The 26,813-nt window shown below is 41.5% G+C and overlaps 3 protein-coding genes and 1 long non-coding RNA gene across 5 annotated transcripts in view; 3 read left to right on the forward strand and 1 right to left on the reverse strand.

Moving 5' to 3' along the window:
- The window catches only part of LOC143776956 (aldo-keto reductase family 1 member C1-like), a 69,786-nt gene extending 68,582 nt beyond the window's left edge, over positions 1-1,204 (forward strand). The window contains exon 9 of one of the 2 annotated variants that reach the window (XM_077266835.1): positions 1,068-1,204. In XM_077266835.1, the coding sequence (XP_077122950.1) occupies position 1,068 (1 nt within the window). In that variant the 3' untranslated portion in view covers positions 1,069-1,204. Of the gene's footprint in view, positions 1-1,051 lie in introns of both variants that reach the window. The other variant, XM_077266834.1, reaches the window with a different exon arrangement.
- LOC143776962 (aldo-keto reductase family 1 member C1-like) lies at positions 1,127-7,706 on the forward strand. The gene is made up of 9 exons (XM_077266843.1): positions 1,127-1,258; positions 1,428-1,595; positions 1,702-1,818; positions 1,926-2,003; positions 2,462-2,584; positions 2,896-3,005; positions 7,007-7,172; positions 7,251-7,333; positions 7,457-7,706. Exons 1-9 carry the CDS (start codon positions 1,172-1,174, stop codon positions 7,497-7,499), a joined length of 975 nt encoding a protein of 324 aa, XP_077122958.1. The 5' UTR covers positions 1,127-1,171; the 3' UTR covers positions 7,500-7,706.
- A 4,162-nt stretch (positions 7,707-11,868) lies between these two features.
- LOC143776972 (uncharacterized) lies at positions 11,869-17,941 on the reverse strand. The gene is made up of 3 exons (XR_013215956.1): positions 17,810-17,941; positions 15,568-15,714; positions 11,869-12,562 (listed from the first exon to the last, which is right to left on the reverse strand). It is a non-coding gene; the product is annotated as an uncharacterized LOC143776972 (long non-coding RNA).
- Positions 17,942-17,972: 31 nt separating this feature from the next.
- Positions 17,973-26,671, forward strand: LOC143776963 (aldo-keto reductase family 1 member C1-like). Its single transcript, XM_077266845.1, has 9 exons — positions 17,973-18,229; positions 18,430-18,597; positions 21,181-21,297; positions 21,867-21,944; positions 22,425-22,547; positions 22,883-22,992; positions 25,883-26,048; positions 26,128-26,210; positions 26,335-26,671. Exons 1-9 carry the CDS (start codon positions 18,143-18,145, stop codon positions 26,375-26,377), a joined length of 975 nt encoding a protein of 324 aa, XP_077122960.1. The 5' UTR covers positions 17,973-18,142; the 3' UTR covers positions 26,378-26,671.
- The last annotated feature ends 142 nt before the right edge of the window (positions 26,672-26,813 follow it).

Consider the following 26,813-nt stretch of genomic DNA (forward strand, 5'->3'; position numbering starts at 1 on the left):
GTGAGGAGCTAGTCCCAGCATCAGAGGAAAGAGGTAGAACAAGGAAGTTAGAAAAAAGTTTCAGAGAGATAAAAAGGAAGAAGGGGTCCTAGGGACACGGGTAGTGAGCAATCTGTTTTGCCCACATCCACACCAACCGTAGTCGGGTGGAGGGACCAGGTCGCAGTAAGGGACTGGCCCTAGTCTAAGGGAGAAAATGAGGACAGCTAGCAAACGGGATGCTGTGGTGACTGTATGTACCATAGCCAAATCCACACACATTCACTGAAAAGGCATCCATATAGGGTCCAGTGTACCAAGAGAATGTTGCCCGACAAGATCCGAGGCTGCTGGTTCGGGACACTGTGTGTGAAGGTGCAGTGCAGGAGAGGTGGGAGCCAGCCCAGAGAGACGGCCAGGAAAGGAACATCAGAAGGGGGTTCTGGCAAAGTGTACCCCAAACTACCTGAGAGCTGGCTGGACCACAGACCTGGAGGACACAGCACCCCGGCTGGGGATTAAGAACTGTGAGTTAAAGTGGGGAAATTGCACCCTGCTGTGTCCTTCGCATTACTACTGCGTCATCTGCCTTGCACTACAACGACCATCACCATCACGTTTAACACCATAACTGCCCTTGGGCCTCACTCTATCCGTGGAGAGCTGCACCAACTCTGCTGCGTCACCAACTGCCCCAGTGGACCTGAACCGCAGCATAGGCCATTCATTGCCGAATACCACGGGTGGCAGCACAAACAATTCCCCACAAACTTTATTTCCCCCTTCATTTCATTAATTTCATTGGACACCCAGGGCGACGGACCGGGTCACTGCTGCCGTGACCACCCCTTTAAGAACTGTCGGTCCAGCCGGAGTACCCCACGGCCCTGGCGGGAGCTCCACATCTCCCATCCACAAAGTTGCTGTGTCACTTCAGGGACTGCAGATATTACTTCATATGAAGCAATCGTGAAGAAACAACCTTCTCGAATTTCCCTGTGTCCTTTCCCTTTATTCTCATTTTTCCTATTCCATCTTACCTATATCTAACTATTCAGGAATGACATTGCAGAATTCCTGCTGAATAGGCGGCCGCCTTCACTAATTTATGGGACGAGCTACAAGGTAGGGAAGGGCTGAATAAATACAGGCAGCACCTTGTGCACTGCGAGACACTGGGACACATTGCACCATGGCTCTGAAGCCGGACTCCTACGTGGTGCTGAACGATGGGAATAAAATGCCAGTGATCGGATTTGGCACCTACGCCCCGGACACGGTGAGTGCATAAAGTAGAGGCTGCACCCCTGAACCCTCTCTATGTTTCCCTATGCACCATGCAACTATTGCGCTATTTAACCCATAGGGAAACACAGAGAGTGTGCACTGTTTCCGGCAACTCTGAAATTTAAACATGACTTATAATGATTGCATCTCATTCCGCACAGTACACCAAAGAACAGGCCGGTGAGAGCACCAAGGTCGCCATTGAGGTCGGATACCGTCACATTGACTGTGCATTTTTATACGGCAATGAGGTCCAGGTCGGCCAAGCCATTAGATCAAAGATTGCTGATGGGACGGTGAAGCGGGAAGACATTTTTTACACTGGGAAGGTAACTGCTGAACGTAAAGTTCTGAACAATCAAAATATTATTTTTATCAGTAATATGGCCACGAGGGGCGATGCCGATCTGTTATAGATTTTAATTAATTCTGCAGCTTTCGAGCAATAACCAGACTCCCGAGAGAGTTCGACCCGCGCTGGTAAAATCTCTGAAGGATCTACAGCTGGATTACATGGATCTCTTCCTGATCCACTCCCCGGTGGAGTTCAAGGTCCGTAAATATATGTGGGATCAGCCATGGCTCCCATTTAGTTCTGTGATTGGGGCAGAAGACATGATACTTTGTGAATTATTTGCACATCCTTTTTTCCCCTACAGCCTGGAGATGATCCCTTTCCCACAGATGAAAATGGGAAATTCATTTTTCATAACACCGATATCAGAGAAACATGGAAGGTAAACATCGGGGTACTGGCTGTCTTAAATAACTTTCTGTAACTAAGCAAGGTGGCAGATCTTAAGAGGGCTTCCATTGACAGGGTCCCAGTGAAAAATTGGTCTTCTGTAACACTTCAAAAAGAGATAGGGATTTATGTATGGCTGCCTGGGTTGATTTCACAGAGGGGCTGCTGGCCGGTGGAATTGGCTGGCAGAAAGTAGACAGAAAGATAAGTAAGAACTCGGAGGTCAAAGTCAAGAACAAAATCGAGTCAGGTCAGGTAGTCAATACAAACAGATGGTGTCTCTACTGGAAAGCAGGAATAAACCAGAGAAAGTTAATCCTATAACTGGCAGACAAATACTGACTTCAGGTGGTATAATTATCATGGTGATGGGGGACTGTGAACAGAATAGCTTTTCCTCCAACTTGTGGGGAAAGAGAATCTCTAAGATTATCTCACCGCATCTTCTAGGCTATGGAAGCGTGTAGAGATGCCGGGCTTGTCAGGTCCATCGGTGTCTCCAATTTTAACAGAAGGCAGCTGGAGCTGATTCTCAACATGCCAGGACTGAAGTACAAACCAGTGTGCAACCAGGTACATGTCATGAACCATTACTGATAATTTATACAGGAATATCCTAAAAAATTAGAAAAACATGTTTTTTAAAAAAACAAACAAACAAACAAAAAAACAGTGCCACTCTTTCCCACAGTTTGTGTGTGGTATTGCAGTTCAACCTCATTCACGTTAAAGGAGCTGCAATACCAGATATACCCCATGGACAAGTGTGGGGCTGTTTCTGGAAAAAAAAGCAAATATTGCCATATTGCTCTATAATTATACCATCAACATGATTAGAGTGAATAGTGTTATATATAGTAATGAGCCATTATATCTCTGCACAGGTGGAATGTCACATATTCCTCAATCAGAGCAAATTACTGGAGTTCTGCAAATCTCATGATATCGTGTTGGTCGGATACAGCGTACTAGGGTCCAGCAGAATAAAGGGCTGGTAAGAACAAGAACATTGTTTTATTACATGTGATGAGGTCCAAGAAAAAGGCAAACATTTGAAAATCACTACTATAATACTGCTCCTATATGCAAGAATATAATTACTATAATACTGCTCCTATGTACAAGAATATAACTATAATACTGTTCCTAGGTGCAAGGATATAACTACTATAAAACTACCCCCTATGTACAAGAGTATAACTACTGTAATACTGCTCCTATATTCAAGAATACAACTAATATAATACTGCCCCTATGTACAAGTATAAAACTACTATAATACTTCCCCCTTTGTACAAGAATATAACTACTTTAATACTGCCCCTATGTACAAGGATATTACTACTATAATACTGCCCCTATGTACAAGAATATAACTACTATAATACTGTTCCTATGTGCAAGGATATAACTACTATAATACATGCCCCTATGTAAAAGAATATAACTACTATAATACTACCCCCATTGTACAAGAATATAGCTACTATATTACTGCTCCTATGTACAAGAATATAACTACTATAATACTGCCCCTATGTAGAAGAATATAACTGCTATAATACTGCCCCTATGTACAAGAATACAACTAATATAATACTGCCCCTATGTAAAAGAATATAACTACTATAATACTGCTCCAATGTACAAGGATATAACTACTATAATACTGCCCCTACGTACAACGATATAACTACTGTAATACTTCCCCCTTTGTACAAGAATGTAACTACTCTAATACTGCTCCTATGTACCAGAATATAACTACTATAATACTGCTCCTATGTACAAGAATATAACTACTACAATACTGCTCTTATGTACAAGGATATAACTACTATAATACATCCCCCTTTGTAAAAGAATATAACTACTATAATACTGCTCCTATGTACAAGGATATAAATACAATAATCTGCCCCCTATGTGCAAGAATATAACTACTATAATACTGCTCCTATGTACAAGGATGTAACTACTATAATACTGCCCCTATGTACAAGAATATAACTACTATAATACTGCTCCTATGTACAAGAATATAGCTACTATAATACTGCTCCTATGTACAAGGATATAACTACTATAATACTGCTCCTATGTACAAGAATATAGCTACTATAATACTGCTCCTATGTACAAGGATATAACTACTATAATACTGCTCCTATGTACAAGAATATAACTACTATAATACTGCTCCTATGTACAAGAATATAACTAAGTGCTATAATACTGCCCCTATGTACAAGAATACAACTAATATAATACTTCCACATATGTACAAGAATGCAACTACTATAATACTGCTCCAATATACAAGAATATAGCTACTATAATACTGCTCCTATGTACAAGGATATAACTACTATAATACTGCTCCTATGTACAAGAATATAACTAAGTGCTATAATACTGCCCCTATGTACAAGAATACAACTAATATAATACTGCCACATATGTACAAGAATGCAACTACTATAATACTGCTCCAATATACAAGAATATAACTACTTTAATACTGCCCCTATGTACAAGGATATAACTACTATAATACTGCCCCTATGTACAAGAATATAACTACTATAGTACTGCTCCTATGTACAAGGATAGAACTACTATAATACTGCTCCTATGCACAAGGATATAACTATAATACTGCTCCTATGTGCAAGAATATAACTACTATAATACTACCCCCTATGTACAAGAATATAGCTACTATAATACTGCTCCTATGTACAAGAATATAACTACTATAATTGTGCTCCTATGTACAAGAATATAACTACTATAATACTGCCCCTATGTACAAGAATATAACTGCTATAATACTGCCCCTATGTACAAGAATACAACTAATATAATACTGCCACATATGTACAAGAATACAACTACTATAATACTGCTCCAATGTACAATGATATAACTACTATAATACTGCCCCTATGTACAAGGATATAACTACTATAATACTTCCCCCTTTGTACAAGAATATAACTACTATAATACTGCTCCTATGTACAAAGATATAACTATAATACTGCTCCTATGTGCAAGGATATAACTACTATAATACATGCCCCTATATACAAGAATATAACTGCTATAATACTGCTCCTATGTAAAAGAATATAACTACTATAATACTGCCCCTATGTACAAGAATATAACTGCTATAATACTGCTCCTATGTACAAGGATATAACTACTATAATACTGCTCCTATGCACCAGAATATAACTACTATAATACTGCCCCTATATACAAGAATATAACTACTATAATACTGCCCCTATGTACAAGAATATAACCACTATAATACTGCTCCTATGTACAAGGATATAACTACTATAATACTGCTCCTATGCACCAGAATATAACTACTATAATTCTGCCCCTATGTACAAGAATATAACTACTATAATACTGCCCCTATGTACCAGAATATAACTACTATAATACTGCTCCTATGTACAAGAATATAACCACTATAATACTGCTCCTATGTTCAAGGATATAACCACTATAATACTGCTCCTATGTACAAGAATATAACTACTATAATACTGCCTCTATGTACAAGAATATAACTACTATAATACTGCCCCTATGTACAAGAATATAACTACTATAATACTGCCCCTATGTACAAGAATATAACTACTATAATACTGCCTCTATGTACAAGAATATAACTACTATAATACTGCCCCTATGTACAAGAATATAACTACTATAATACTGCCCCTATGTACAAGAATATAACTACTATAATACTGCTCCTATGTACAAGAATATAACTACTATAATACTGCCCCTATGTACAAGAATATAACTACTATAATACTGCCCCTATGTACAAGAATATAACTACTATAATACTGCTCCTATGTTCAAGGATATAACCACTATAATACTGCTCCTATGTACAAGAATATAACCACTATAATACTGCTCCTATGTACTAGGATATAACTACTATAATACTGCTCCTATGTATAAGTATATAACTACTATAATACTGCCCCTATGTACAAGAATATAACTACTATAATACTGCCCCTATGTACAAGAATATAACTACTATAATACTGCCCCTATTTACAAGAATATAACTACTATAATACTGCTCCTATGTACAAGAATATAACTACTATAATACTGCCCCTATGTACAAGAATATAACTACTATAATACTGCCCCTATTTACAAGAATATAACTACTATAATACTGCTCCTATGTACAAGAATATAACTACTATAATACTGCTCCTATGTATAAGTATATAACTACTATAATACTGCCCCTATGTACAAGAATATAACTACTATAATACTGCCCCTATGTACAAGAATATAACTACTATAATACTGCTCCTATGTACAAGAATATAACTACTATAATACTGCTCCTATGTAGAAGAATATAACTACTATAATACTGCCCCTATATACAAGAATATAACTACTATAATACTGCCCCTATGTACAAGAATATAACTACTATAATACTGCTCCTATGTAGAAGAATATAACTACTATAATACTGCCCCTATATACAAGAATATAACTACTATAATACTGCCCCTATGTACAAGAATATAACTACTATAATACTGCCCCTATGTACAAGAATATAACTACTATAATACTGCTCCTATGTATTAGGATATACCTACTATAATACTGCCCTTATGTACAGGAATGTAATTACTTGTTTCATTGCCCCTGTGTTTTCCTGCACATCCTGTCTCATGTAATAGTGACTATCCTGTGATAGTAGTAACAGTATCCTCCATAGTATGCATATGATAGCATTACATATATGCTCATATAATAGTATCTTTCACTGAATGAGACACCACAGACGTCCGTATAATGACTCTTTTATTTTTGTTTTTTTGAGAACCATAAACAAATGTTCTTGATCCCTATCCCTTTTAACAAGATTTTGTGAAAAGTGTGAGATTTATTTTATTTTCTTTCTGACAGGATTGATCAGAATTCCCCCAAAGTGCTTGAAGACCCCGTTTTAAATTCAGTCGCTAAGAAACTGAACCGCTCTCCTGCGCAGGTGGCCATGAGATTTTTGCTACAGAGGGGATGTGTCATCTTGGCAAAAAGCTTCAGCCCTGAGAGGATCAAGCAAAACTTCCAGGTCAGTAAGGAAATTCAAATTCCAATAATTTCCTTCTTCTTAAAAACAATAAAAAATATTATTACTTTTAATTGCTAGGTTTTTGACTTTGAATTAAGTGATGAAGACATGAAATCTATAGATGGAGTGAATAAAAACTTGCGTTACCTGATTATGCATCCGTAAGTGTTTTTCCTGATGTTCTATTTACTGTTATTTATTATGTTTACAAGTATTTTTATGTATTTTTATTTGCTATCTTTTATTTTATTTACTTACTTTTATAATCTATTTTTTAATTTTAGCTGGAAAGAAAGCCCCAAGTATCCATATCACGATGAATATTAAGGACATGAAAAATTTCTCTGGATTCATCCTATTAACACCTGTGTCTTAGTATCTTTATCTAGCAGATTGCGATCTACAGAGAATATACGATTTAAGATATGGATTTTGACTGTGCTGTAGCGCTTATTATGGCTCAGATTTGAAATGATAGCATATAAATACGTTCTTCTTTATACTGCAATAAAATAAATTTTATGTTCAATTTAATTTGAAGGTGTCATCTCTTTGAAAAGTTTGAAAATACTCCTTTATTTCAATATCTTGAATCCTTTTATAATTCTGTACAACATGATATCAATTTCATTGTTTTCAGTCTTTCACATGGCTGTCAATGAGCTGAGAATTTGTAGTGGCATTTGTGATCGTGCCCATAGCGGTCCCTTAGCTTTGTAAACATTTTAAATCTATATTAATCTATGTTTTATTATTTTAGTTTAAAACACTCTTTTCTGTTGTTGTCTGCCATATATGTTTCAGTTTTCCTTCTCTGGCTTTAAATATGATATATGAAAAGAAACAAATTAAACAAAACAGCATCATCAGTATCAAGATATCATGACATGAGTGTACCCAAGGTCATCTTTGTAACAATGCAAACAATAGTCCTTCAGTTCTGATGACTACAATCTCCCTTTATGAGTTTCTGTTCCCACATGTTCCTTCTGTTTACTATTTTTCAGTATTTCTGGTTGAAAAAATAGTCAGTTGTGAAATTTTCCAGTGAGGAATTTACAATATGTGTTTTTGGCTTCGCAGAATTTGTACTAATTTTTCTAAATGATTACATATTTTAATTGTAAAAGTTTCTTCATATCTTTTGTGATTTCTTAAGAAATTCCACATTACTGGATGCAATTATATCTGTTCCTTGCATTGCGTTATGAATTCATGATGTCACAGGGACTGTTCGTATTACCTTTTTAGTCTTTTTGGCATATTCTGGTACACTACTACTACTCTCTTCCCTGGGAGGGAAGGGTACAGACTGATGGCGGATTCCGTAGCCAATGCAAGCTACGTGGCCCCGGCATCTTCACCATCAGAGGTAATCCAGGGAACGGGGCAAGCTATGGCGGTCCTAGCGGTAGGGACAGGGAAGGAGCCCCTGGTCCTGCAACACCTGGCAACAGAGTCATGACACCTATATGGCAGAACACAGTTCATATGAGTCATTATTGTGAGCTCATAGCTGCCAACCCATCCAAATATGTCTGCAAATCTGCATGTCCCCGTATACTGTATGTGTCCCCCTCTTCTGTTAAGTGTCCATATATACATGCAGGTTTGACGCCATGGAAGATGCCATATAGTTGTTTGGCAGCTACAATTAGTCACATGCAATATGGCTGCTATTATTCATCTATATACATTGCAGCCACCTGCCAGTCATATGCCCCCATATACAGTGCACTTAATTACCATACACAGTATATATATAAGCACTACATTTTTATGTCTCCATATACTGTATATTGCCTATTATACTGTATGCCCTGATATAAAGCACAGTCACTTGCCATTTATATAACTTGCAGCCACCCACTCACCCCATAGATTGACTGCGATATGACAATTCCTTTAAAGGGGATTCCTTATCCCACAATATTCAGGAATTCTTCAGTTAGGTGCTTAAAGGGATACACATTCCTCATCAACTAAAGATAAAACATAAGGTGTAACATGATGTAACAAATAAGAACCAGTACGACCAGTTACTCCACTGGTCTTATGGTATGTTTCTACTTTCAGGTTTTTTTATGCACATTTTGAAGCCAAAGCCAAGTGTAAATTCATAGAAAGGGGAAACCTTGGGGGTGAATTCATGAAGGCTAGCACCAGTCTTAACCAAAAATCTGCAAGGGCATTAATATTTACATGCTTCTAGATTAATTTGGTGCATGTTCAGGACTCCAAATCAAAAAATGTTCTGCAGCTATGCGCCTGAAAAAGCACCCGAGCTGGCGAAACTTTAAAATGCTGAGGGTTTTAGCTGCAGCCGCACAGACTTGCCGTAAGTACTATGTTCTCGGCTTCTGGTTGTGCCATGGTCACTGATGCAAGTTAATGTGAAGTAGTCACAAGATGTCCTTTCGTTCTAACATCTGAGAGAGATCTGGGTGAGAACACAGATCGCCTGATGGACTTTCAAGGCTGGAATGAATCTCAGGGTTGCACAAAAAAAGATGCAAAATAATAATCTGAACAAATTTGTTTTTTACAGTCTTTACATTACACGTGCGAAAAAACCTGAAACCTGGGCAATGAGAATGATGGGATGCACCAAAATACAAATGCTACACAACGGCATCAGAGCAGGACGACTAATCCTGGTGTGCGCTTTATATATAGAGTATATATTTAAAAAGCAATATAAGGTTTTGAGCGAATCTGAGGTGGGCACCTATGGCAGCGGGGTGAAAAGTCACACATCAGTCATAATAATAATAATAATAATAATTTTATTTATATAGCGCCAACATATTCAGCAGCGCTTTACAACTTATAGAGGGGACTGGTACAGACAATAGACATTACAGCATAACAGAAATCACAGTTCACAATAGATACCAGGAGGAATGAGGGCCCTGCTGCTCGCAAGCTTACAAACTATGAGGAAGAGGGGAGACACGAGAGGTGGATGGTAACAATTGCTTTAGTTATTTGGACCAGCCATAGTGTAAGGCTCGGGTGTTCATGTAAAGCTGCATGAACCAGTTATCTGCCTAAGTATGTAGCAGTACAGACACAGAGGCTATTAACTGCATAAAGTGTATGAGAACATGATGCGAGGAACCTGATTGTTTTTTTTTTTGTTTTTTTTTAATAGGCCACACAGGGATAGTTAGGTTAATGTGTTGAGGCGGTAGGCCAGTCTGAACAAATGCATTTTTAGGGCACGCTTAAAACTGTGGGGATTAGGGATTAATCGTATTAACCTAGGTAGTGCATTCCAAAGAGTCGGCGCAGCACGTGTAAAGTCTTGGAGACGGGAGTGGGAGGTTCTGATTATTGAGGATGCTAACCTGAGGTCATTAGCAGAGCGGAGGGCACGGGTAGGGTGGTAGACTGAGACCAGAGAGGAGATGTAGGGTGGTGCTGAGCCATGGAGTGCTTTGTGGATGAGGGTAGTAGTTTTGTACTGGATTCTGGAGTGGATGGGTAACCAGTATAATGACTGGCACAAGGTAGAGGCATCGGTGTAACGGTTGGTGAGGAATATGATCCTGGCAGCAGCATTCAGGACAGATTGGAGCGGGGAGAGTTTGGTAAGAGGGAGGCCGATAAGTAGAGAGTTACAATAGTCCAGACGAGAATGAATAAGTGAGACAGTAAGAGTTTTTGCAGAGTCGAAAGTAAGAAAAGGGCGAATTCTAGAAATGTTTTTGAGATGCAGATAAGAAGAGCGAGCCAGTGATCGGATGTGGGGGGTGAATGAAAGCTCGGAATCAAGGATGATCCCAAGGCAGCGGGCATGTTGCTTTGGAGTAATGGTGGAACCGCACACGGAGATGGCAATGTCAGGCAAAGGTAGGTTAATAGAGGGAGAGAACACGAGGAGTTCAGTTTTTGACAGGTTCAGTTTCAGTCCCTCTAAATTCCAAAATATATATATTTATAGCTGACTTGGGGATAACAGACGGGACAGGTGAAGCACGTGTTACCTGTTGTCACGTATCTTCAGTCTGCCCAGTGCATTATCTAAGTGCAGCACTTAATTGTACTGCAACAAATTAGACCAAAATTGAACCTAAAGGGAATCTCTCATCTCTCCCTCCATCCTCCCCATACATCTCAGCTCCTCCTTAGAACTGTTCCTCAACAGAAAATGCTGTGTCTCCAAACATAGACAGCCCCCTCATGACCTCTTCTGCTCCCACCTATAAACACTGTCCATGCTTCTTCTCATTGCGGGCGATATCTCTCCAAATCCTGGTCTTCCTCACCACATCCACTCAGTCACTTCTACCTCTGATCCACGATCTATCACAAATTTCCCCAATCTTTCTAACCTTATACCCATTCACCCAGCCCACGCTTTCCCAGTCCCTCTAAGAATAGCTCTATTTAACGCTCGCTCTGTCTGCAACAAACTTTCATACATCCATGAACTTTTCATCACTAACAAACTTTCCTTCCTCGGCATCACTGAAACCTGCCTCACCCCTTCTCACACAGTCTCTCCAGCTTTCTTATGCTGGATTCCATTTTTCTCAACCCCCCCCCCCCCCCCAATCCCAGCAGCAAGCTTTGTCTAACTCCTCCTTCACCTAAATTCCACTGCAATCAGAGGTGTATCTAGGGTTTCTGGCACCCGGGGCAAGAATTCATTTTGGTGCCCCCCCACCCCCCCCCCAGGACATATGCGGTTTGCACACTTAGTCATGTACCGACGAGCCTCTCTCCCTAATGCTCTCAATGTTCAGTGAAAAACAGAGAAGCAGGAAGAGAAGCTCGTTGTTACCAGACCATAAGTGTGAAAGTCACATATGAGTGAAGTGTCCATGTGACGACTACTGGAACCTGCAGAGCTGAATCCTGACATCGCAGCTTCTGAATTCTCACAACTCATGCACTGCACACTATTAGGATTCTCCCTTGCTGGTGGACAGTCATGTCAGCACAAGTATGTGATTTGTATACTTCCGACCACATTCCGACTAGACGTGCCCGGCCTCGCTCAGTTTGTTTTCATTGAGTGAAGCCACACATGTCTAGTCAGCATGTGACCGCATGTATGTAAATCGCCAGCACGAGAGAATTCTGACAGCGTGCAGTGCGCACTGTGAGAACTCAGAAGTCCGCAGTCACATAGAATGACTGCAGACTCATCACAAACCTGGACATCCCCTTTAATGCTCCTAACATAAATAAAAACATGAGAGTTAGTCAGTATCACAAATAACATTTACATCCAGGTACCTTATAGATGACGTCGCCTCTGGAGCCGATCTCCTTCCTTTCTTCATCTTGTCCAGACCCCATGATGAGTTTTCTCATCCACAGCTCGTCTCTGCAGACTTCCATCTTCTCCGCTCTTTTGCAGAAAATCTCCACATGATGTCCTTAAAGATACAAGTGTCATTATAATGCTCCTGTATAAAACATTGCCCCTCACTATATTGTCTGCACAAATTATGACCCCCACACTGTCCCTCATATGGTACATGCTCCTCACACTGACCTCTCCTTTCCATACCGCCCCCCTCTTCATACTGTCCTCTCACACTGTGTCCCCCCTATAGGGCCCAGTATTTATGCTGTACTCTCTCATCACACTCCCCCTCCTTGGTATACTGTCCCCTCCTGGCTGTGCCCTTACACTTTCCCCCCATGCTACGCCCCCACTGCTCAGTTTCTATTCTGTGCCCACTCATTTTTCTCCACCCATACTGTCTCATCACACTATTCCCCTCCCTTCTCATTCCACAATCTCCCATTCCCTCCCCTCCCATTCCACAGCCTCCATAATTTCCTCCTTCCCCAGCACTCCCATCATTGCCCATTCCACCACCTCCATCATTTCCTCCTTTGCCTTTTCCACCATACCCATCATTTTCTCTTCCCCCACCATCCCCATCTTGGCCCTTTCCACCACCATCATCATTGTCCTTTCCGCCGCCATCACCACATCACCATATTTGCCCATTCAACCACCTCCATCATTTTCTCCCCCTCCAATATCATCAGTGTGCTTTCCACCACCACCATCCTTGTCCATTCTACCACCTCCATCATTTCTTCCCCCCCTCATTATTGCCCTTTCCACCGCCTCCATGATTTCCTCCTCCCCACCACCATCTTTGCCCATTCCAATTTCCCCCTCCATCATTGCCCATTCCACCACCTCCATCATTGCCACCTCCATCATTGCCCATTCCACCACATCCAACAGCACCTCTCACTTATATACACACACGCACAACACACACACACAGCATCTTTCACCTATATACACACACGCACAACACACACACAGCACCTCTCACCTATATATACACACACACACAGCACCTCTCACCTATATACACACACAACACACACAGCACCTCTCACCTATATACACACACAACACACACAGCACCTCTCACCTATATACACACACAACACACACAGCACCTCTCACCTATATACACACACGCACAACACATACACAGCACCTCTCACCTCTATATATACACACAGAATTTACTACCGACCGTTGCCCCTGGCCCCTGCTCCCTCCCTATCCTGGCTGCAGGCTCCATATAGCCGACCGACCCCCCCAACCTAACCAGCCCCCTTAAATATCAAACATTATCAGATTCTAATCTACGTTCGGTAGGTGTCTTCAGCTCCATTACCCAGCCAGTCCCCGCGGTCTGGAGCTGGAGCACACTTACCACACCGCAACGCAGCAGCCTGTGCTTCACCTGCCCTGCTGTGTCTGTGTGAGAAGAGAGAGTGACGTCACCGCTGCTGGCGCTTCACTGATGCGGAAGTGCCAGCAGCGGTCAGCGGCGCCGGTCGTCATAAGGGATCACACATTCACAACAGCCAGGCAAGCCAAGGGTACTAGCGACAGCGGCGGCACAGCAGTGGCGTCGCTGTACACCTTGGGATTTGACTACGGCGCCCAGCACTTTCTCTGAGCCGGCTGTCAATTTGACAGCCGGCTCAGAGAACGGGATTATCTCAGACTGTGGGGGCAGCAGAATGCCACCGACGGGGAGCCTCCTTGGACCGCCGCATCATCAGGCGGCCCGCTAGCGCCCCCCTGTCGGCTGCGCCTGGGGCAAATGCCCCGGCTGCCCCCCCCTGGATACGCCACTGACTGACTTCCTCTCCTTTCTCTAGAGGTGAACTCTGTCAAAATATGCTCCTTCCCCAACCTTCAACTGGCTGTCATTTACTGTCTCCTAGGGCCAGCCACCACCTTCTTTGACCACTTTACCACCTGGCTAGTGTGCTGGCTGGTGTTCTGCTGACATCTCAACTATTATCTCCATTGACACTTCCCACGCAGCGGTCTCTAAGCTTTTATCTCTCACCTCCCTTGTCGGGCTTGCTCAATGGTCTTCCAGAGCCACTCACAAAGATGGCCACACACTGGACCTCATATTTACCATCCTCTTTTCCCTATCTAAGCTCTATAAATCATCTCTCTCTTTCTGACCACAACCTACTTACATTTTCTTCTCTCTCCTCTCTAGGGGCACAATCCCCACTCTACAAACTTGCACACCCTTGCAAAAATGTCAAACACCTTGATTTACACTCACTCTATGAATCTCTATTCCCTCTTGCAGACATAAGTACCTTACACAATGCAGATGCTGCTTCTTTATGTAACACCACAACAGCTGCAACTCTCAAATCGGTCACCCACCTGTCACGATTCACACCATGACCGTCACCCCTAGGTCACGGATTAGGGTGACTTTAGGCCAACAGACGGCTATCACATGTGCAGGGGGCTTATCTTAGTTATCCCTCCACTGCTACAATGTGATAAAAAACACACACACAAGGCTATTGACCTCTTAGTTTACAGCAGGGGCTTATTTTAGGTATCCCACTGCTCTTCAATATACCACAAACTGCAGGGATCTATCGATATCCCGCTTACAGTTCCACTTAAAACTTGCAGCTCTCTGGCACCCCCCTTACTCTCAGGTCAGATTAGGTACTGCACCTAGGGTAATTAGTCGCCAGACAGGCTGCCTGCTATGTACTGGCTATTGGGCATGCTGCAGCGATGCGATAAACTACTCCTACTCAGGCAGGAACAATAATTATCAATGCCGCAGTCGCTACAACAACACCCAAAGGCCTGCACACGGTAAGCTGCCACCAGCTTCGATTAAACGGGTCCGAAGCTAACCTAAAACAGTAGCGTAATTCCCTTCAGGAGACAGGGTACGTTTTAGAGCATGAAGAACGAATATAGTATATTAAATATTATACTCCATAAATGATTTTAAGGCAGTGTTTATAAAAAGTTATATAAAGATGTTACAAAAGAGACAATTGCAAATATGTGCAAGGTAATTATAAAAAAAACAGGGATTACATAAGAAATAACACTTACATGTGGTCAGATCACTTGAGGCAACCAGGCTAGTGGAGTTTCCATCTGTCCCAGTGCATTAGGACTCTGAGTAGGAACAGCTCTTCAAGTCAGACTCCAGCAGACAGACTTTAGCTGGAGTCTGGCCAAAAAACTTATAGCTGCAGCCTGTGACATCACCAAAAGGGTTGAGTTAAGATCGCCCTCCTCTTTCTTCAGTCTTAGTAAATGTCACACAAGTTTGTCTAATACCTATATCTCTGCTCCAGAACATGTCATAGTCATAACAAACCCAGCATTCATCTCGGCTTAATATTGGCATTCTAATGAGATCAAATATGTCCTATTTGTGATGCATAATTACAGAGAAATCCCTACTTCTTTACCAGATGGAGTTAGAAGCCCGTGCTTACCGTGGCGGATAGATCCACCGAGGGAGATTAAGAATATGTATTTTCCTGTTCCTATCTTAAATGGTTGGCCCAATATCTTACAATAATGGAAAAAAAGACCCTCATGGATTCTAGAGATTACTAATCCAGTTCTAGCTGGCAAAGCTTTCCAATGCAGCTATGCCGGTCGTAAATTCCTTTTTTCAATAAAACTCCCCCCACATACATTGGCAAGGCAGCTCTTGGCTGAGTGAAAGGGAAGGGGGGGTTTTGTAGCCCACAGCATGGGCTGAAGGACAAAACTGCAACATCATATTATACTTCATACAATATCATGACACCACCTCACACATACCAAAGCTCGCACAATCAACAGGCAGCCCTGGCACACCAGCCTGACTAAAGAACTGAGGTGGGCTTCCAGGGTTGCTGAGTGGATATGTCAAAGATCCCATTCCAACGAGCACTTTATCGCATTCAAACAGTCCGTCACTACTTTCAAGGCCACACTCTCTGCTGAAAGAAAACGACTTCTCATCTCTCATATCCTCCCTGTCTCAATACCCTAGACAGTTATTCAACACTTTCAATTCTCTCCTCCGTGTCATAGCACCCCCTCCCTATCTTTTCATCTCGGCAGAAGACTTTGCCTCATCCTTCAAGCAGAAGATTGATAACATCAGACAAAGCTTTAGCCTACAGTCCTCACAGCCCCTCCTCATAACTGCTCAGCCCTCCTCTTCCAAAACCAGCTTCTCCACCCTTATGAAAGATCAACTTTCCTCTCTACTCTCCAGATCACATCGCACCACCAGTGCACTTGAACAGATCCTGGTACACCACATCCCAAACCTTACCACAGTCTTCATCTCAACTCCAACCCATCTCTTCAACCTGTGACTAACAACTGGTGTCTTCCCTTCTTGCTTCAAACATGCCTCGATCACACCCTTCCTCAAAAAGCCCACTCTTCACCCATCCTCTGTGTCTAGCTGTCACTCCATATCACTTCTCCTCTATGCCTCAAAACTACTGGAACAACACGACCATCTTGAACTGTCCTCCCACTGCTCCTCCTGCTCCCTCTTTGACCTCTTACAATCTGGCTTCCGACCGCATCACTCCACTGAAACTGCTCTAGCTAATGTCACCAATGGCCTACTAACCACCAAATCCAAGTGACACTACTCTGTCATCCCCCTCCAGGATCTGACATCTGCCTTCGTCACAGTGGACCATTCTCACTTAATACAGATTATCTCATTTCTCAACATCACAGACTTGGCCCTATCTTGGATCTCCTCATACTTAACAGACTGGACATTCAGCGTATCCTACTCACACATAACCTTCTAAACTTTCCCCCCTATCATGGACAAAACAAAATTCATCATCTTTCCCCCATGTCTTTCCCCCATGTCACTCAACTCCTCCAACAGACCTATCCTTCAAAGTCAATGGCTTCTCACTCTCCCCAGTACCGCAAGCTCGCTCGCAACCCTTGACTCTGATCTCTCCTTCAAACCACATATACAAGCCCTTTCCACTTCTTGCCAACTCCAACTCAAAAATATTTCCTAGATCCATACATTCCTTAATCAAGAATCTGCCAAAACACTAGTGTATTCCCACATCATCTCCCACCTCGACAACTGCATTCTCCAATCTATCCTAAACTCTGCTGCCCGACTAATCAACCTGTCCCCCGCTATTTCCGATCTTCTCCTTTCTGTTAATCCCTTCACTGGCTCTCGATAGCCCAGAGACTCCAGTTCAAAACCCTAACCATGACATACAAAGGCATCCACAACCTGTTTCCCCCATACATCTGTGACCTAGTCTCCCGGTACTAACCTGCATGCAATACTCACAAGCTCTGATGTACAGGTCACCTTTTCCTCTACAGGGGTCTCGATCTCCCATCCACTAAGTTGCTGTGCCACTTCAGGGACTGCAGATATTACTTCCTATGAAGCAATTGTGAAGAAACAACCTTCTCGAATTTCCCTGTGCTCTTTCCCTTTATTCACATTGTTTCTATACTATCTGACCTGTATGTAACTATTCAGCAATGACGCTGCCGACTCCCTGCTGAATAGGAGGCCCACTTCACTAACCTATGGGATGAGCTATAAGATAGGGGAAGGGCTGGATAAATACAGATAGCAGCTTGTGCACTGCGAGACACTGGGACACATTGCACCATGGCTCTGAAGCCGGACTCCTACGTTGTGCTGAACGATGGGAATAAAATGCCAGTGATCGGATTTGGCACCTATGCCCCGGACACGGTGAGTGCATCAGACAAAGTAGAGGCTGCACCCCTGAACTCAAAGCAAAGCGGCATTACAGCAGGTCTCTCGCCACCTCTATGTTTCCCTATGTACCATGCAACTATTGCGCCATATACCCCATAGGGAAACATAGAGAGTGTGCACTATTTCCAGCAATTTTAACATGACTTATAATGATTGCATCTCATTCCGCACAGTACACCAAAGAACAGGCCGGTGAGAGCACCAAGGTCGCCATTGAGGTCGGATACCGTCACATTGACTGTGCATTTTTCTATGGCAATGAGGTCCAGGTCGGCCAAGCCATTAGATCAAAGATTGCTGATGGGACGGTGAAGCGGGAAGACATGTTTTACACTGGGAAGGTAACTGCAGAGCATAAAGTTCTGAACAATCAAAATATATATTTTTTTATTAGTAATATGGCCACTAGGGGCGATGCCGACCTGTTATTATTATTATTATTATTATTATTATTTATTGTTATAGCGCCATTTATTCCATGGCGCTTTACAAGTGAGGAGGGGTATACATAATAAAAACAAGTACAATAATCTTGAACAATACAAGTCATAACTGGTACAGGAGGAGAGAGGACCCTGCCCGCGAGGGCTCACAATCTACAAGGGATGGGTGAGAATACAGTAGGTGAGGATAGAGCTGATCGTGCAGCGGTTGGTTGATCGGTGGTTACTGCAGGTTGTAGGCTTGTCGGAAGAGGTGGGTCTTCAGATTCTTTTTGAAGGTTTCGATGGTGGGCGAGAGTCTGATGTGTTGTGGTAGAGGGTTCCAGAGTAGGGGTGATACGCGAGAGAAATCTTGTATACGATTGTGGGAAGAGGAGATAAGAGGGGAGTAGAGAAGGAGATCTTGTGAGGATCGGAGGTTGCGTGTAGGAAAGTACCGGGAGATGAGGTCACAGATGTAAGGAGGAGACAGGTTGTGGATGGCTTTGTACGTCATGGTTAGGGTTTTGTACTGGAGTCTCTGGGCAATGGGGAGCCAGTGAAGGGATTGACAGAGGGGAGAGGCCGGAGAATAGCGGGGGGACAGGTGGATTAGTCGGGCAGCAGAGTTTAGAATAGATTGGAGGGGTGCGAGAGTGTTTGAGGGGAGGCCACAGAGCAGGAGGTTGCAGTAGTCAAGACGAGAGATGATGAGGGCATGGACTAGGGTTTTTGCAGATTCTTGGTTGAGGAATGAACGGATTCGTGCAATATTTTTGAGTTGAAGTCGGCAGGAAGTGGAAAGGGCTTGGATATGTGGTTTGAAGGAGAGATCGGCGTCAAGGATAACCCCGAGGCAGCGAGCTTGTGGGACTGGGGAGAGTGGGCAGCCATTTACTGTAATGGATAGGTTCGTTGGGGGGGTCACGTGAGATGGGGGAAAGATGATGAATTCTGTTTTGTCCATGTTAAGTTTCAGAAATTTAGCGGAGAAGAAGGATGAAATAGTGGACAGACATTGAGGGATTCTGGTTAGTAGGGAGGTGATATCTGGTCCAGAGATGTAGATCTGTGTGTCATCAGCATAGAGGTGATACTGAAAGCCATGAGATTCTATGAGCTGTCCCAGGCCAAAGGTGTAAATGGAGAAGAGCAGGGGCCCAAGGACTGAACCTTGTGGGACTCCGACAGAGAGGGGGCGAGGTGAGGAGGTGGTGTGTGAGTGGGAGACGCTGAATGTCCGGTCTGTTAGGTATGATGAGATCCAGGATAGGGCCAAGTCTGTGATGCCAAGGGATGAGAGGGTCTGTAATAATAGGGAATGGTCCACTGTGTCAAAGGCAGCCGACAGGTCGAGGAGGAGGAGAACAGAGTAGTGTTGCTTGCTCTTGGCGGTTAAAAGGTCAGTGGTGACCTTAGTTAGGGCAGTTTCAGTGGAATGGTGTGACCGGAAGCCAGATTGTAAGCGGTCAAAGAGGGAGCAAGAAGAGAGATGGGAGGACAGTTCAAGGTAGACGTGTTGTTCCAGTAGTTTTGAGGCATAGGGGAGAAGTGATATAGGGCGATAGCTAGATATAGAGGATGGGTCAAGAGAGGGCTTTTTGAGGATAGGTGTGATGGAGGCATGTTTAAAGCTTGAGGGGAAAACACCATTTGTTAGTGATAGGTTGAAGAGATGGGTTAGGGTTGGGATGAAGATTGTGGTGAGGTTTGGGATGAGGTGGGTTGGGAGCGGGTCAAGTGCACAGGTGGTGAGATGCGATCTTGAGAGTAGAGTGGCGAGTTGATCTTCTGTAATGGTGGAGTAGTTGGTTTTGGAGGTGGAGGGTAGGGAAGTTGGGAGGAAGGGCTCTGGGGCTTGTTGACCAAAACTGTCTCTGATGTTATCAATCTTCTGCTTGAAGAATGAGGCAAAGTCTTCAGCAGAGATAAGTGAGGAGGGAGGAGGTGCTGGGGGACGGAGGAGAGAATTGAAGGTGTTGAATAACTGTTTAGGGTTGTGAGACAGGGAGGATATGAGAGATGAGAAGTAGGTTTGTTTAGCTGTGGCGAGTGCGGTCTTGAAAGTAGTGAGGGACTGTTTGAATGCGATTAAGTGGTCGTTGGAGTGGGATCTTTTCCATCTGCGCTCAGCAGCCCAGGAAGCTTGCCTCAGTTCTTTGGTCAGGCTGGTGTGCCAGGGCTGTCTGTTGATTTTGCGAGCTTTGGTATGTGTAAGTGGGGCAGCAGATTCCAAAGCTACAGCTATTGTGGTGTTATATAGAGCGGCAGCGTCATCCGCATTGTGTATGGAACTTATGTCTGTGAGAGGGAGGAGGGATTCAGAGAATGAATGTAGGTCAAGATGTTTAAGATTTCTGCGAGGGTGTGAAAGTTTGTGGGGTGGGGACTCTAGACATGGAGTGGAGAGAGATGAGAATGTGAGAAGGTTGTGGTCAGAGAGAGGAAGAGGCGAGTTAGAGAGGTTAGATAGGGAGCAGCAGATTTTAATTTCTTCTGCAGCTTTCGAGCAATAACCAAACTCCCGAGAGAGTTCGACCCGCGCTGGAAAAATCTCTGAAGGATCTACAGCTGGATTACATGGATCTCTTCCTTATCCACTCCCCGGTGGAGTTCAAGGTCTGTAAATATATGTGTGGGATCGATCAGCCATGGCTCCCATTTAGTTATTATTGTTATTAATAATTATTATTATAGCGCCATTTATTCCATGGCGCTTTACATGTGAGGAGGGGTGTACATAATAAAAACAAGTACAATAATCTTAATCAATAAAAGTCACGACTGGTACAGGAGGAGAGAGGACCCTGCCCGCGAGGGCTCACAATCTACAAGGGATGGGTGAGGATACAGTAGGTGAGGATATAGCTGGTCATGCAGCGCTTTGGTGGATCGGTGGTTACTGCAGGTTGTAGGCTTGTCGGAAGAGGTAGGTCTTCAGGTTCATTTTGAAGGTTTCCACGGTAGGCGAGAGTCTGTTATGTTGGGATTGAGAGCTCCAAAGGAGGGGGGATGCTCGGGAGAAATCTTGTATGCGATTGTGGGAAGAAGAGATAAGAGGGAAGTCGAGAAGGAAATTTTGAGAGGATCGGAGGTTGCATGCTGGTAGGTACCTGGAGATGAGGTCTGTGATTGGAGCAGAAGACATGATACTTTGTGAATTATATGTAAATCCTTTTTCCCTACAGCCTGGAGATGATCTCCTTCCCATGGATGAAAATGGGAAATTCATTTTTCATAACACAGATATCCGGGAAACATGGAAGGTAAACATCGGGGTACTGGTTGTCTTAAATAGCTTGATGTAAGCAAGTAAAGTGGCAACTCTTAAGATGGACAGGTTCCCAGGGAACATTGGTCTTCACCCTTTAACACTTAAAAAAAGAGATCTGAATTTATGTATGGCGGCCTGGATTGATTTCACAGAGTGGCTGCTGGCCGGTGGAGTTGGCTGGCAGAAAATAGACAGAAAGATGGTTAAGAACTAGGAGGTCAAAGTCAGGAACAAAACCGAGTCATATTAGGTAGTCAATACACAAGCCAGGGTCAAGGACGGGAATAAACAGGTGGAGTCACAGCTGGAAAGTAGGAATAAACCAAATGAAGTAAAATACTGGATTCAGGGGTTATAATTATCTAAGTGTTGATGGGAAACTCTAAACAGAATAACTTTTCCTCCAACATGTGGGGAAAGATTCCCAGTTTCGGAAAGAGAATCTCACAGATTATCTCACCCCATCCTCTAGGCTATGGAAGCGTGTAGAGACGCCGGCCTCGTCCGATCCATCGGAGTCTCCAATTTTAACCGCCGGCAACTGGAGCTGATTCTCAACATGCCAGGACTCAAGTACAAACCAGTGTGCAACCAGGTACATATCACTGATCATCAAGGATAAATCGCACATAAATATCCTAAGGAATTAGAAAAACATGTTTGAAAACAAAACAAAAAAAAACAGCGCCACTCTTTCCCACAGGTTCTGTGTCGTACTGCAGTTCAACCTCATTCACGTTAATGGAGCTGCAATCTAAGATATAACACATAGAGAAGTGTGGGGCTGTTTCTGGAAAAAAAAGCAAACATAGCCATATTGCCCTAATATTATACGATCAACATGTTTACAGTGAAATGTTATTTAAATATCGTAATTGCATACTGTAGACAGTGTTATATATAGTAATGAGCCATTATATCTCTGCACAGGTAGAATGTCACATATTCCTCAATCAGAGCAAATTACTGGCGTTCTGCAAATCTCATGATATCGTGCTGGTCGGATACAGTGTACTGGGGTCCAGCAGAATAGAGGGCTGGTAAGAACAAGAATACAGGTAGTCCTCAACTTACGACGTTGATCCGTTCTTACGCGTCGTCGTAAACCGAATTTCGATGTAAGTCGGACGATACGTTCATACAGTACTGTACCGTAATAACAGTACAGTACTGCAAACACTTAGCCTATCCAAACACCTATCCTAACACAGTACCCTACATAATTAGGGTGTTATGGCGTGCAGGAGACTCGTTTTCCTCGCGTAACCGGGTACAGTGTACAGTACTGGACTCTATTCTTCCGCCGCTGCACGTAGTTGCATGTAGTTCGACTTACGACGCAAAACCGCGTTTAGTCGGAATGAGGCGTCGTATAAAGCGTCATAACCACGAAACGATGTAACTCGAGACCGTTGTAACCCGAGGACTAACTGTATTGCTATATTATATGTGATGGTGTCCAACTATTATAATACGGTCCCTATTTACAAGAATATAACTACTATAATACTGCCTCCTATGTGCAAGAAAATGCTTACTATAATACTGCTCCTATTTACAAGAATATAACTACTGTAATACTGCTTCCTATGTACAAGAATATAACTACTACAATACTGCTCCTATGTACAAGAATTTAACTAGTATAATACTGCCCCTATGTACAAGAATATAACTATTATAATACTGCCCCTATGTACAAGAATATAACTACTATAATACTGCTCCTATGTACAAGAATATAATTACTATTATACTGCCCCTATGTACAAGAATATAACTACTATAATAATGTCCCTATGTACAAGAATATATCTACTATAATACTGCTCCTATGTACAAGAATATAACTACTATAATACTGCTCCTATGTACAAGAATATAACTGCTATAATACTGCCCTTATGTACAAGAATATATCTACTATAATACTGCTCCTATGTACAAGAATATAACTACTATAATACTGCCCCTATGTACATGAATACAACTACTATAATACTGCTCCCTATGTACAGGAATATAACTACTATAATACTGCCCCTATGTACAAGAATATAACTACTATACTACTGCCCCCTATGTACAAGAATATAACTACTATAATACTGCCCCTATGTACAAGAATACAACTACTATAATACTGCCCCTATGCACAAGAATATAACTACTATAATACTGCCCCTATGTACAAGAATATAACTATTATAATACTGCCCCTATGTACAAGAATATAACTACTATAATACTGCTCCTATGTACAAGAATATAATTACTATTATACTGCCCCTATGTACAAGAATATAACTACTATAATAATGTCCCTATGTACAAGAATATATCTACTATAATACTGCTCCTATGTACAAGAATATAACTACTATAATACTGCTCCTATGTACAAGAATATAACTGCTATAATACTGCCCCTATGTACAAGAATATATCTACTATAATACTGCTCCTATGTACAAGAATATAACTACTATAATACTGCCCCTATGTACATGAATACAACTACTATAATACTGCTCCCTATGTACAGGAATATAACTACTATAATACTGCCCCTATGTACAAGAATATAACTACTATACTACTGCCCCCTATGTACAAGAATATAACTACTATAATACTGCCCCTATGTACAAGAATACAACTACTATAATACTGCCCCTATGCACAAGAATATAACTACTATAATACTGCCCCTATGTACAAGAATATAACTACTATAATACTGCCCCTATGTACAAGAATATAACTACTATAATACTGCACCCTATGCACAAGAATATAACTACTATAATACTTCCCCCTTTGTAAAAGAATATAACTACTATAATACTGCCATCTATGTACAAGAATATAACTACTATAATACTGCCCCTATGTACAAGAATATAACTACTATAATACTTCCCCCTTTGTAAAAGAATATAACTACTATAATACTGCTCCTATATACAAGAATATATCTACTATAATACTGCTCCTATGTACAAGAATATAACTACTATAATACTGCCCCTATGTACAAGAATACAACTACTATAATACTGCTCCCTATGTACAAGAATATAACTACTATAATACTGCCCCTATGTACAAGAATACAACTACTATAATACTGCCATCTATGTACAAGAATACAACTACTATAATACTGCCCCTATGTACAAGAATATAACTACTATACTACTGCTCCCTATGTACAAGAATATAACTACTATAATACTGCCCCTATGTACAAGAATATATCTACTATAATACTGCTCCTATGTACAAGAATATAACTACTATAATACTGCCCCTATGTACAAGAATACAACTACTGTAATACTGCTCCCTATGTACAAGAATATAACTACTATAATACTGCCCCTATGTACAAGAATATAACTACTATAATACTGCTCCTATGTACAAGAATATAACTACTATAATACTGCTCCTATGTACAAGAATATAACTACTATAATACTGCTCCTATGTACAAGAATATAACTACTATAATACTGCCCCTATGTACAAGAATACAACTACTATAATACTGCCATCTATGTACAAGAATATAACTGCTATAATACTGTACAATGTACAAGAGTACAAATAATATAATACTGCCCCCTATGTACAGTAATGTAATTACTTGTTTTATTGCCCCTGTATTACCCCGAACATCATGTCTCATATAATAGTGACTATCTTGTGATATTAGTAACAGTATCCTCCATAGTATGCATATGATAGCATTACATATTGTGCTCATATAATAGTGTCGTTCACCAAATTATACACCACAGATATCCGTATAATGACTCTTTTATTCTTGCTTTTTAGAGAACCATAAACAAATGTTCTTGTTCCCTATCCCTTTAACAAAATTTTATGAAAAGTGTGAGATATAGCTTATTTTCTTTCTGACAGGATTGATCAGAATTCCCCCAAAGTTCTTGAAGACCCCGTTTTAAATTTAGTCGCTAAGAAGCTGAACCGCTCTCCTGCACAGGTGGCCCAAAGATATTTGTTACAGAGGGGATGTGTCGTCTTGGCAAAAAGCTTCAGCCCTGAGAGGATCAAGGAAAACTTCCAGGTAAATGAGGAAATTTGAATTACAATAATTTCCTTCATCTTAAAAACAATAAAAAAAATGTATTACTTTTCATTGTCAGGTTTTTGACTTTGAATTAAGTGACGGAGACATGAAATCTATAGTTGGAGTGAATAAAAACTTGCGTTACCTGATTATCCATCCGTAAGTGTTTTTCCTGATGTTCTATTTACTGTTATTTATTATTTTTACAGGTATTTTTTATGTATTTTTATTTGCTATCTTTTATTTTATTTACTTACTTTTATAATCTATTTTTTAATTTTAGCTGGAAAGAAAGCCCCAAGTATCCATATCATGATGAATATTAAGGACATTGACCAATTTCTCTGGATTCATCCTATTAACACCTGTGTCTTAGTATCTTTATCTAGCAGATTGCTGTCTACAGAGAATATACGATTTAAGATATGGATTTTGACTGTGCTGTAGCGCTTACTATGGCTCAGATTTGAAATGATAGCACCTACATACAATTTAACATGCAATGAGAAATTCTATGACTGAGTTCAGATGCTGTACATCCACTGCAAAATCTATTTTTACTCTAAGTCAAGAGTTCATCATTCTATTTTATATTGCAATAAAATACATTTTATATTCAATTTAATTTGAAGGTGTCATCTCTTTGAAAGTTTCACAAATACTACTTTACATCATCAAAAAGTAATGATGCAATTCAATATCTCGAATCCTCTTATAATTCTGTACAACATGATATCAATTTCATTGTTTTCAGTCTTTCAC

The sequence above is a fragment of the Ranitomeya variabilis genome, chromosome 5 (assembly GCF_051348905.1).
Source record: "Ranitomeya variabilis isolate aRanVar5 chromosome 5, aRanVar5.hap1, whole genome shotgun sequence".
NCBI classification, from domain to species: domain Eukaryota; kingdom Metazoa; phylum Chordata; class Amphibia; order Anura; family Dendrobatidae; genus Ranitomeya; species Ranitomeya variabilis.